Here is a 12,925-nt window from a genome sequence, read left to right as displayed (position 1 = left end):
AACACACACACTCTCCATCCTGCCCTGCACCTCTCTGCTATTCCTCCCCAGAGGTGGCTGCACCGTGTATAACTGTAATAGAAAGGCGCTGTATAATACACAGATATTACTCAGGATCCCGCCCCAGAGGTGGCTGCACCGTGTATAACTGTAATAGAAAGGCGCTGTATAATACACAGATATTACTCAGGATCCCGTCCCAGAGGTGGCTGCACCGTGTATACCTGTAATAGAAAGGCGCTGTATAATACACAGATATTACTCAGGATCCCGCCCCAGAGCTGGCTGCACCGTGTATAACTGTAATAGAAAGGCGCTGTATAATACACAGATATTACTCAGGATCCCGTCCCAAAGGTGGCTGCACCGTCTACAATTGTAAATAAAATTAAAAGGCTCTACACAAAGACAAGATGCAGTTATATGGTTAGTTTACTCTCATCGCCTCTGACCCTGACGATGTATGACCAGCCTTACACAGCTAGGTGACAGTTTCGTCCTAAGGGGGGGTGACAGATGTCACTGCCACGGACATCAGACTCTACCCATGTATTGATGTGTATAACACATACATCTGGGTACCAAACGCCATATATCCCCGATAGTCATTAAATAGGCTGCTTCTCCTGCCAACATTATAATACGGGATCTTGCTCTCTCCCTATTAAATGACAATTATTTTGACCCCATTAAACCTGGTGCCTTTTGACCCCATAAATGTAAAGGTGGGGGCACCCTCTAACTAAATCAACCATTCGACATATAAATGTAACTAGGATATCCTAGTTATCACCCCATACATTTAAAGGGTGGCTCCATCTCACCCCATAGATTGAAAAGGGAGTACTCATTTTTTTACCCTATAAATTTAAAGGGTGGCTCTATCTCACCCCATAGATTGAAAATGGGGGCACTCATTTTTCACCCTATAATTTTAAAGGGTGGCTATATCTTACCCTATACATGGAAAGGAGGTACTTGCACACCTCCCCCCTTCCCCCCCCCCCCCCCCCCCGATACATTTAAAAGAGGGTGTCCGTCAACCAGGGCAAATTAAATGGCAGTTCAGCCCCATCCCATACATTAAAAAGGGGGTCACAATACTCCCCATCCATTTATCTGATTTCCAACCTTGGACTGACCGCCAACTTGTGCATTTTCAAGGTGAATATATATATATATATATAGTGAAAAAATATATATATATTTAAAAAGGAAGTTTTCCCCATCTGTCCCTGCATTACATGCAGGCATGGGAGGGGTAATTTGGGCAGGGTGTATTAATTCTCCCTGAACTTGCATTGAGATAAGGGAACTTTAATTAAGGGAAATTAAACATGTGGCACTTAAAACATTTTTAACCTACATTATAAGGGAATTATAGGGAGATTTTGCAACTGTAATCAATGTTTAAAGAGGTTTAGAAATGGACCGTTACTATAAACAAACCTCACCTTCTTTTGATACCTGTTACCCTTCCCACCCCTTCCAGACTTGTCCACTAATCAGTGCAGGCAGCGCCAAGACAGCCTCAGGGAGAGGTGTAATCAAGATAGGCAATGCCGAAGACGGCCCGGCTTCAGCCAAGGACCCACGTTGACGCACAGCGCAGGTGGCGCACTTCCGCCACACTCTGAGGACCCCGTCGCGAAAGGAGAGTGGGTTTCCAAGATGGCAGCGCCCATGCATCGTTGCTGGGCTTTGCTGCGGTCTCTGACTTTGTCCTTGCCGGCCGCAGGTTACCACGCGAAACCGAGGATTTGGGGCCTAAGTGGAGTGTATAAGCCGGACCCTCGGGACCCCGAGACTAAGGAATGGCATATAGGGCCGAAGTTTGAGGCCAAGCTGTACGGCAAGCACGGGGAGGCCTCCCAGGTGGATCCTGAGGCGCTGTGGCCGAGACCCGAGAAGCTCCGGGAGCTCGAGGAGGAAGAGAGGGAGTGGTACCCGAGCCTGGGGGACATGCTTGAGAGAGTGGAGGCCAAGGACAGGGAGCTGGCAAAAAAAAAAGAGGAGAGGTAGGTGTCTGCTCATGTAGAGTGAGTGTCACACATTGGGTGTCTGCCACTGCGGAGGGTGAACACCATCCATTGGGAGGGGTGCCTGACCTTCCGCAGAGTCCGAGCATCACCCATTGGGAGGGGTGCCTACTCCTCCACGGAGAGCGAGAGTCACCCATTGGGAGCCGTGACTGCCCCTCCACGGAGGGCCAGCATCACCCATTGGGAGGCGTGACTGCCCCTCCACGGAGTGCCAGCGTCACCCATTGGGAGGCGTGACTGCCCCTCCACGGAGGGCCAGCGTCACCCATTGGCAAGGATGTCGGAGTTTCTTATACTGACATTAATGGGCATAATAAATGTGGTCCCTCTGTCTTTACACCCTGTGTATTAACAGCACCATTAAACCGACAAACCTCTGTGCCCAGCAAGGTGTTGATGTGAAGAATTGGAGTTTGGAGTTTTTTGTAAACGTCACCTCATCCCTGAAGCCCAGTGTTGCCCACCTGTCTGCTGGCAGCCGCTTCCCTTTCACATGTGAAACGTTTTGGAATTCAGACCTCGACTGTCCTGGAGAATTTGGGGATCTGCTGAAACTCAAACATGTGCAGCTGTCACACAGAAACCCACATCTCCCCCCCCCCCCTCTGTATCTGGGTGTGTGACAGACTAAAAGCCATACAAATAACCCACCCTGCAGACAGAGGGCTGTACCCACATTGTTGGCTATACATATCCCCTTAACGTTCTTTTATCCTAAATCTGAACCTTCCCATTAAACCATTCAGCAATTTTTTATTTAATCCCAGTTAAATGTCAGATGTGTGTATGTGTGTGTGTGTTCACTCTCTAACTTGGAGACTTCTCAGATGCTTCCTCCCCTGTGATGTCATAACCCACTACTTTCTCCTCCTCTAATATCCTCCTCACTTTGATTGTCCCTCTCCTTTCCAACTCCCCATATAAACCCACCACTCTTACCTCCCTTTAAAGCCTTCCTCTCTCTCACCTTGATTCTTTCACTCCCCTTCTCCCTCCCTCATCCCCTCAACCTCTGCCTATTTCTCTCCAATCTCTCTTCCCCTCCCCTTCCATGTTCTCTAATATGTCTTTCTCCCCTGCTTTCCCACTCCCCTCCCTGCCATCTTCTCTTTAAACACTCCTCCCTCCCCCCTCTTCCTCACGGCCTTCTATCTCTCTTGCAGGGAGCGCTTGATTGCTTCCAACTTGGCTAAGATGCCCAAGATGGTGGCCGACTGGCGGAGGGACAAGCGGGAGGCGAAGCAGAAACTGCGGGAAGAGCAGATCCGTAGGGATCGTCTCGTGGCCAAAGCCCGCGAAAAGTTCGGGGTCAGCATGGATCCACGAAGCGTCAAGTTCCAGGAGCTGGTGAAAGAGTTGGAGAAGGAGGACAAGAAGAACCAGAAAGCCCTAAAGAAGAGAACGGAGGCAGCGGGCGTGGGAGCAAAAGCAGGGAATGCCCCAGCTGCAGGGTCGCCCTAAAAATCACAGTGCAATTGCATTCATATTACAGTAAAATGCGCAAGGGGTGTTCAAAGAATTGCTCTGATTGGTTTAGGAGGTTGTCACAGATACCTGGAACCTGTGCCTACCCACCACTATTTTGCATGGAGTGTTCTGTTTGCCCCTAAGGGAGGGGGGAAGGGGAGAGACTTTTGAATGTCAGATGCATTATGGATTAAATCCTGATTTTTATAGGAGGTTCGGATAAGTGTGTCCTATCATTTAACAGGGTCAGCAGCGTCTCCTGAGGGGATTTAAGGGTGTTTGACGCAGGAGATTCCTACAAGTTTAACGTGATTTGCAGTGTTTTAAGCGGGGGATTCCTATGAATTGGGGCCTGGACCCCTCTCTCTCATGGAGTAAGAGCGTCACACACAGGGTTTCCTATAAGTTTATAGGGTCAGCGGCATCTCTCCCTGATGGGGATAAGAGGGCAGCTTATATACAGGAGTCCAGTAAAGTAAGAATTAAGGGTGCATTTCACATTGGACCCTGGAGAGGGGACAGGCCCGATGGGATGAAAGGACATTGTAGACGTGACGTTTGGTAATAAATATCTGCATTACCAGATGTTATATCCTAATGTTACTGGCAGGAAATAAAAAGCAAAAATCAAATTATGGCAAAAATGTTCCATGCTTCTATATGGAAAAAAAAAGATATCTAAATATATGACACAATAGAGGCCATAGCTCCCTTTTCTGTCCCTCTGCAGTGGGGGGGACAGACTCCATGTCCCATAGCTCCCTCTTGTCTGTGTCACTGTGTCACCCTGTGGGGGGAGGGACAGACTCCATGTCCCATAGCTCCCTCCTGTCTGTGTCACCCTGCGGGGGGAGGGACAGACTCCTTGTCCCATAGCTCCCTCCTGTCTGTGTCACTGTGTCACCCTGCGGTGGGAAGGACAGTCCCCATGTCCCATAGCTCCCTCCTGTCTGTGTCACTGTGTCACCCTGCGGGGGGAGGGACAGACTCTACAGAAAAACCATGAATTAAACCCACACGTCTACACACAAAATATATTTATTTACACAAAATTAAACATTTCCCCCTCCCTTGCCTTCACCCACATCAAATCTCAATAACAGCGAGAGTTCTGGCAGAGAAATGGTTAACCTGCCACAGTATAAATGAACACAGGAGCACGCTCATTCTTAACCGTATGATTTTATTGAAATGAATACCAATAATAATGGCCATACTAAATCAGTGTACTAGGGTATTTCTGGCAATTAAATATCCCCAGTGTGCGGCAGAACGGGCTGGACGTTTATTAGAAACTACTTAATTAATATTCTGCAGATGCTTTAATTATTTACATTCTAAGTAATGGATGGAAGTGCATAGAGTTACTCTGTACCATTATACAGCGCGACCTGTTCATTATAAGTGTATAGTGATACTCGGCATCATTACGCAGCGCGGCGTGTTCATTATCGATGTATAGAGATACTCGGCGTCCTTATAGAGTGCGGTGTTCTCGTTAACGGGGTATAGAGCGGGGTTAGGAGGCGCTGGCTCCGTCCGTGCTGTTCTCCTCTGACTCGCCAGCTTTCAGCTTAGAGAGAGCAGCGTGAATCCGGAACAGTGTGCGAGATTCCATAGAGTAATTCTTATAGTTATTCCTGTGTGAGAGAGAGAGTGTGAGAGAGAGAGAGCAGCGTGAATCCGGAACAGTGTGCGAGATTCCATAGAGTAATTCTTATAGTTATTCCTGTGTGAGAGAGAGAGTGTGAGAGAGAGAGAGCAGCGTGGATCCGGAACAGTGTGCGAAATTCCATAGAGTAATTCTTATAGTTATTCCTGTGTGAGAGAGAGAGTGTGAGAGAGAGTGCGAGATTCCATAGAGTAATTCTTATAGTTATTCCTGTGTGAGAGAGAGAGTGTGAGAGAGAGAGAGAGCAGCGTGAATCCGGAACAGTGCGAGATTCCATAGAGTAATTCTTATAGTTATTCCTGTGTGAGAGAGAGAGTGTGAGAGAGAGAGAGAGCAGCGTGAATCCGGAACAGTGCGAGATTCCATAGAGTAATTCTTATAGTTATTCCTGTGTGAGAGAGAGAGTGTGAGAGAGAGAGCGAGAGAGAGTGTGCGAGATTCCATAGAGTAATTCTTATAGTTATTCCTGAGAGAGAGAGAGAGAGAGAGAGAGAGAGAGAGAGAGAGAGAGAGAGTGTGTGCGAGATTCCATAGGGTAATTCTTATAGTTATTCCTGAGAGAGAGAGAGAGAGAGAGAGAGAGAGAGAGAGAGAGAGAGAGAGTGTGCGAGATTCCATAGAGTAATTCTTATAGTTATTCCTGAGAGAGAGAGAGAGAGAGAGAGAGAGAGAGTGCGAGATTCCATAGAGTAATTCTTATAGTTATTCCTGTGTGAGAGAAAGTGACGGGGGGACACAGTGCCGGGGGGGCACAGTGCCTGACTGCTAGGGCACAGTGACTGACTGCTAGGGCACAGTGACTGACTGCTAGGGCACAGTGACTGACTGGTAGGGCACAGTGACGGGAGGGCACAGTGTTACACAGACTGGCACCACTAAGGGAGCCTGGCACCTCTAGGGCCAGATACAGGGGTAAAGCCTGGCACCTCTAGGGCTGGGCACAGGGATACAGAGCCTGGCACCTCTAGGCCTGGACACAGGGATACAGAGCCTGGCACCTCTAGGGCTGGACACAGGGATACCGAGCCTGGCACCTCTAGGATTGGACACAGGGATACAGAGCCTGGCACCTCTAGGATTGGACACAGGGATACAGAGCCTGACACCTCTAGGGCCAGACACAGGGGTAAAGCCTGGCACCTCTAGGGCAGGACACAGGGATACAGAGCCTGGCACCTCTGGGACCAGACACAGGGGTAAAGCCTGGCACCTCTAGGGCTGGACAGGCACAGTACATACTTGGCACGGCGTAGCAGGGGTATAGCATCCTCTCCCCTGCGTTGCTGCATATACAGGAGACTCAGCTCCAGCAGAGCATTGGGGACCAGGTGATGGTCAAACTTTATCTTCTTCTCACTGCAGAGATACACAGTGCACGGGAGCCGTTACGTAGGAGTGTATACACGCACACCCACCCTCCCCCATTAGGTCACTTTGCCCCTACGTGGGACTGACCCTTTAACCCATTACACACGTCCCTGTCATTAGGTCACTTTGCCCCTACGTGGGACTGACCCTTTAACCCATTACACACGTCCCTGTCATTAGGTCACTTTGCCCCTACGTGGGACTGACCCTTTAACCCATTACACATGTCCCTGTCATTAGGTCACTTTGCCCCTACGTGGGACTGACCCTTTAACCCATTACACACGTCCCTGTCATTAGGTCACTTTGCCCCTACGTGGGACTGACCCTTTAACCCATTACACACGTCCCTGTCATTAGGTCACTTTGCCCCTACGTGGGACTGACCCTTTAACCCATTACACATGTCCCTGTCATTAGGTCACTTTGCCCCTACGTGGGACTGACCCTTTAACCCATTACACACGTCCCTGTCATTAGGTCACTTTGCCCCTACGTGGGCCTGACCCTTTAACCCATTACACACGTCCCTGTCATTAGGTCACTTTGCCCCTACGTGGGACTGACCCTTTAACCCATTAAACACGTCCCTGTCATTAGGTCACTTTGCCCCTACGTGGGACTGACTCTTTAACCCATTACACACGTCCCTGTCATTAGGTCACTTTGCCCCTACGTGGGACTGACCCTTTAACCCATTAAACACGTCCCTGTCATTAGGTCACTTTGCCCCTACGCGGGACTGACCCTTTATCCCATTACACACGTCCCTGTCATTAGGTCACTTTGCCCCTACGCGGGACTGACCCTTTAACCCATTACACACGCCCCTGTCATTAGGTCACTTTGCCCCTACGTGGGACTGACCCTTTAACCCATTACACACGTCCCTGTCATTAGGTCACTTTGCCCCTACGTGGGACTGACCCTTTAACCCATTACACACGCCCCTGTCATTAGGTCACTTTGCCCCTACGTGGGACTGACCCTTTAACCCATTACACACGCCCCTGTCATCAGGTCACTTTGCCCCTACGTGGGACTGACCCTTTAACCCATTACACACGTCCCTGTCATTAGGTCACTTTGCCCCTACGCGGGACTGACCCTTTAACCCATTACACACGCCCCTGTCATTAGGTCACTTTGCCCCTACGTGGGACTGACCCTTTAACCCATTACACACGTCCCTGTCATTAGGTCACTTTGCCCCTACGTGGGACTGACCCTTTAACCCATTACACATGTCCCTGTCATTAGGTCACTTTGCCCCTACGTGGGACTGACCCTTTAACCCATTACACACGTCCCTGTCATTAGGTCACTTTGCCCCTACGTGGGACTGACCCTTTAACCCATTACACACGTCCCTGTCATTAGGTCACTTTGCCCCTACGTGGGACTGACCCTTTAACCCATTACACATGTCCCTGTCATTAGGTCACTTTGCCCCTACGTGGGACTGACCCTTTAACCCATTACACACGTCCCTGTCATTAGGTCACTTTGCCCCTACGTGGGCCTGACCCTTTAACCCATTACACACGTCCCTGTCATTAGGTCACTTTGCCCCTACGTGGGACTGACCCTTTAACCCATTAAACACGTCCCTGTCATTAGGTCACTTTGCCCCTACGTGGGACTGACTCTTTAACCCATTACACACGTCCCTGTCATTAGGTCACTTTGCCCCTACGTGGGACTGACCCTTTAACCCATTAAACACGTCCCTGTCATTAGGTCACTTTGCCCCTACGCGGGACTGACCCTTTATCCCATTACACACGTCCCTGTCATCAGGTCACTTTGCTCCTACGCGGGACTGACCCTTTAACCCATTACACACGCCCCTGTCATTAGGTCACTTTGCCCCTACGTGGGACTGACCCTTTAACCCATTACACACGTCCCTGTCATTAGGTCACTTTGCCCTACGTGGGACTGACCCTTTAACCCATTACACACGCCCCTGTCATTAGGTCACTTTGCCCCTACGTGGGACTGACCCTTTAACCCATTACACACGCCCCTGTCATCAGGTCACTTTGCCCCTACGTGGGACTGACCCTTTAACCCATTACACACGTCCCTGTCATTAGGTCACTTTGCCCCTACGCGGGACTGACCCTTTAACCCATTACACACGCCCCTGTCATTAGGTCACTTTGCCCCTACGTGGGACTGACCCTTTAACCCATTACACACGTCCCCTGTCATTAGGTCACTTTGCCCCTACGTGGGACTGACCCTTTAACCCATTAAACACGTCCCTGTCATTAGGTCACTTTGCTTCTACGTGGGACTGACCCTTTAACCCATTAAACACGTCCCTGTCATTAGGTCATTTTGCCCCTACGTGGGACTGACCCTTTAACCCATTACACACGTCCCTGTCATTAGGTCACTTTGCCCCTACGTGGGACTGACCCTTTAACCCATTACACACGCCCCCTTGCATTAGGTCACTTTGCCCCTACGTGGGACTGACCCTTTAACCATTACACACGTCCCTGTCATTAGGTCACTTTGCTCATACGTGGGACTGACCCTTTAACCCATTACAACACGTCCCTGTCATTAGGTCACTTTGCCCTACGTGGGCCTGACCCTTTAACCCATTAAAACACGTCCCTGTCATTAGGTTCACTTTGCCCCTACGTGGGACTGACACTTTAACCCATTACACACGCCCCTGTCATTAGGTCACTTTGCCCCTACGTGGGACTGACTCTTTAACCCATTACACACGTCCCTGTCATTAGGTCACTTTGCCCCTACGTGGGACTGACCCTTTAACCCATTAACACGTCCCTGTCATTAGTTCACTTTGCGCCTACGCGGGACTGACCCTTTAACCCATTAAACACGTCCCTGTCATTAGGTCACTTTGCCCCTACGCGGGACTGACCCTTTATCCCATTACACACGTCCCTGTCATTAGGTCACTTTGCCCCTACGTGGGACTGACCCTTTAACCCATTAAACACGTCCCTGTCATTAGGTCACTTTGCTTTCTACGTGGGACTGACCCTTTAACCCATTACACACGCCCCTGTCATTAGGTCACTTTGCCCCTACGTGGGACTGACCCTTTAACCCATTACACACGTCCCTGTCATTAGGTCACTTTGCCCCTACGTGGGACTGACCCTTTAACCCATTAAACACGTCCCTGTCATTAGGTCACTCTGCGCCTACTGCGGGACTGACCCTTTATCCCATTACACACGTCCCTGTCAATCAGGTCACTTTGCCCCTACGTGGGACTGACCCTTTAACCCATTACACACGTCCCTGTCATTAGGTCACTTTGCCCCTACGTGGGACTGACCCTTTAACCCATTACACACGCCCCTTGCATTAGGTCACTTTGCCCCTACGTGGGACTGACCCTTTAACCCATTACACACGTCCCTGTCATTAGGTCACTTTGCTCATACGTGGGACTGACCCTTTAACCCATTACACATGTCCCTGTCATTAGGTCACTTTGCCCCTACGTGGGCCTGACCCTTTAACCCATTAAACACGTCCTGTCATTAGGTCACTTTGCCCCTACGTGGACTGACACTTTAACCCATTACACACGCCCCTGTCATTAGGTCACTTTTGCCCCTACGTGGGACTGACTCTTTAACCCATTACACACGTCCCTGTCATTAGGTCACTTTGCCCTACGTGGACTGACCCTTTAACCCATTAAACACGTCCCTGTCATTAGTTCACTTTGCGCCTACGCGGGACTGACCCTTTAACCCATTAAACACGTCCCTGTCATTAGGTCACTTTGCCCCTACGCGGGACTGACCCTTTATCCCATTACACACGTCCCTGTCATCAGGTCACTTTGCTCCTACGCGGGACTGACCCTTTAACCATTACACACGCCCCTGTCATTAGGTCACTTTGCCCCTACGTGGGACTGACCCTTTAACCCATTACACACGTCCCTGTCATTAGGTCACTTTGCCCCTACGTGGGACTGACCCTTTAACCCATTACACACGCCCCTGTCATTAGGTCACTTTGCCCCTACGTGGGACTGACCCTTTAACCCATTACACACGCCCCTGTCATTAGGTCACTTTGCCCCTACGTGGGACTGACCCTTTAACCCATTACACACGTCCCTGTCATTAGGTCACTTTGCCCCTACGTGGGACTGACCCTTTAACCATTAAACACGTCCCTGTCATTAGGTCACTTTGCTTCTACGTGGGACTGACCCTTTAACCATTACACACGCCCCTGTCATTAGGTCACTTTGCCCCTACGTGGGACTGACCCTTTAACCCATTACACACGTCCCTGTCATTAGGTCACTTTGCCCCTACGTGGGACTGACCCTTTAACCCATTAACACACGTCCCTGTCATTAGGTCACTCTGCGCCTACGCGGGACTGACCCTTTATCCCCATTACACACGTCCCTGTCATCAGGTCACTTTGCCCTACGTGGGACTGACCCCTTTAACCCATTACACACGTCCCTGTCATTAGGTCACTTTGCCCTACGCGGGACTGACCCTTTAACCCATTACACACGCCCCTGTCATTAGGTCACTTTGCCCCTACGTGGGACTGACCCTTTAACCCATTACACACGTCCCTGTCATTAGGTCACTTTGCCCCTACGTGGACTGACCCTTTAACCCATTAAACACGTCCCTGTCATTAGGTCACTTTGCTTCTACGTGGGACTGACCCTTTAAACCCATTAAACAAGTCCCTGTCATTAGGTCACTTTGCTTCTACGTGGGACTGACCCTTTAACCCATTAAACACGTCCCTGTCATTAGGTCACTTTGCCCCTACGTGGGACTGACCCTTTAACCCATTAAACACGTCCCTGTCATTAGGTCACTTTCCTCCTACGTGGGGACTGACCCTTTAACCCATTACACACGTCCCTGTCATTAGGTCACTTTGCCCCTACGCGGGACTGACCTTTAACCCATTACACACGTCCCTGTCATTAAGTCACTTTGCCCCTACGTGGGACTGACCCTTTAACCCATTAATCACGTCCCTGTCATTAGGTCACTTTGCCCCTACGTGGGACTGACCCTTTAACCCATTAAACACGTCCCTGTCATTAGGTCATTTTGCCCCTACGTGGGGAACTGACCCTTTAACCCATTACACACGTCCCTGTCATTAGGTCACTTTGCTCCTACGTGGGACTGACCCTTTATCCCATTACACACCGTCCCTGTCATTAGGTCACTTTGCCCCTACGTGGGACTGACCCTTTAACCCATTACACACGTCCTTGTCATTAGGTCACTTTGCCCCTACGTGGGACTGACCCTTTAACCCATTACACACGTCCCCTGTCATTAGGTCACTTTGCTCCTACGTGGGACTGACCCTTTAACCCATTACACACGTCCCCTGTCATTAGGTCCACTTTGCCCCTCGGTCTCTCACCTCTGGTGCACGTGTGTGAAACATTGCTCCGCCTGCCACGCCCTCCCCTGGTGCTTCAGACACAGACCCTTCAGCAGCAAAACAGAGCAGATGTCGTCTTCTGTATACTCGCTGACTGCAGGGAGGAGAGCGAGGGGTTCAACGGTCAATATAAACGCATCACAATAATATCTAATACACAACACACACACACACACACACCACACACCTTAACCCAAGCTATGCTGACAGCTGTGTAATGCAGTGAGCGTAAGCTTATAAGGGTTCCATTGTAAAAATGGATGTGAGGGCAAAAGGGGACTGTGTGCTCATTTGCATGTATGCTGGGTGATAATAGTGAAAGGCGGGGGTGCAGACCTGTCTAAGATGTGAATGTGCTCACAAGATAGATAGATAGATATATATCGTTACCGTTATCTGGATACCCCCGGTAACCTCGGCGTTACCTTTATCTGGTGTAGGGGGATATTAAACACTGTACCTGGCGCCTCCTGCAGGCGGCTCTCAGCCTCGCACAAGGTACTCAGGGTATCTTCTGTGAGCTGAGGGTCCCTACCCAGCACTGAGAAGCCGTTCCATAAATACATCATCTCCTGGGAGAGAGAGAAGGGGGGGGGGGGAGAGAAGGGGGGGGGGGAGAGAGAGAAGGGAGGGGGGGGAGAGAGAGAAGGGAGGGGGGGGAGAGAGAGAAGGGAGGGGGGGGATGAGAGAGAAGGGAGGGGGGGGGAGAGAGGGAAGGGTGGGGGGGGGAGAGAGGGAAGGGTGGGGGGGGAGAGAGAGGGAAGGGTGGGGGGGGGAGAGAGGGAAGGGTGGGGGGGAGAGAGAGGGAAGGGTGGGGGGGAGAGAGGGAAGGGTGGGGGGGGAGAGAGGGAAGGGTGGGGGGGGGAGAGAGAGAAGGGTGGGGGGGAGAAGGGAAGGGTGGGGGGGAGAGAGGGAAAGGGTGGGG

The 12,925-nt window shown here is 50.5% G+C and overlaps 2 protein-coding genes across 2 annotated transcripts; one reads left to right on the top strand and one right to left on the bottom strand.

The window, feature by feature from the left end:
- The first annotated feature begins 1,622 nt into the window (after nt 1–1,622).
- GADD45GIP1 (GADD45G interacting protein 1) lies at nt 1,623–3,721 on the top strand. Its single transcript, XM_075577507.1, has 2 exons — nt 1,623–2,018; nt 3,206–3,721. The coding sequence occupies exons 1-2, from the start codon at nt 1,672–1,674 to the stop codon at nt 3,501–3,503; spliced, it is 645 nt and encodes a 214-aa protein (XP_075433622.1). The 5' UTR covers nt 1,623–1,671; the 3' UTR covers nt 3,504–3,721.
- A 951-nt stretch (nt 3,722–4,672) lies between these two features.
- Nucleotides 4,673–12,571, bottom strand: LOC142470789 (tetratricopeptide repeat protein 39A-like). The gene is made up of 4 exons (XM_075577508.1): nt 12,461–12,571; nt 11,980–12,094; nt 6,421–6,537; nt 4,673–5,149 (listed from the first exon to the last, which is right to left on the bottom strand). The coding sequence occupies exons 1-4, from the start codon at nt 12,567–12,569 to the stop codon at nt 5,029–5,031; spliced, it is 462 nt and encodes a 153-aa protein (XP_075433623.1). The 5' UTR covers nt 12,570–12,571; the 3' UTR covers nt 4,673–5,028.
- Nucleotides 12,572–12,925: the final 354 nt, after the last annotated feature.

The sequence above is a fragment of the Ascaphus truei genome, chromosome 20, assembly GCF_040206685.1.
Source record: "Ascaphus truei isolate aAscTru1 chromosome 20, aAscTru1.hap1, whole genome shotgun sequence".
In the NCBI taxonomy this organism is placed as follows: domain Eukaryota; kingdom Metazoa; phylum Chordata; class Amphibia; order Anura; family Ascaphidae; genus Ascaphus; species Ascaphus truei.
This window is presented reverse-complemented; position numbering and strand designations above follow the sequence as displayed.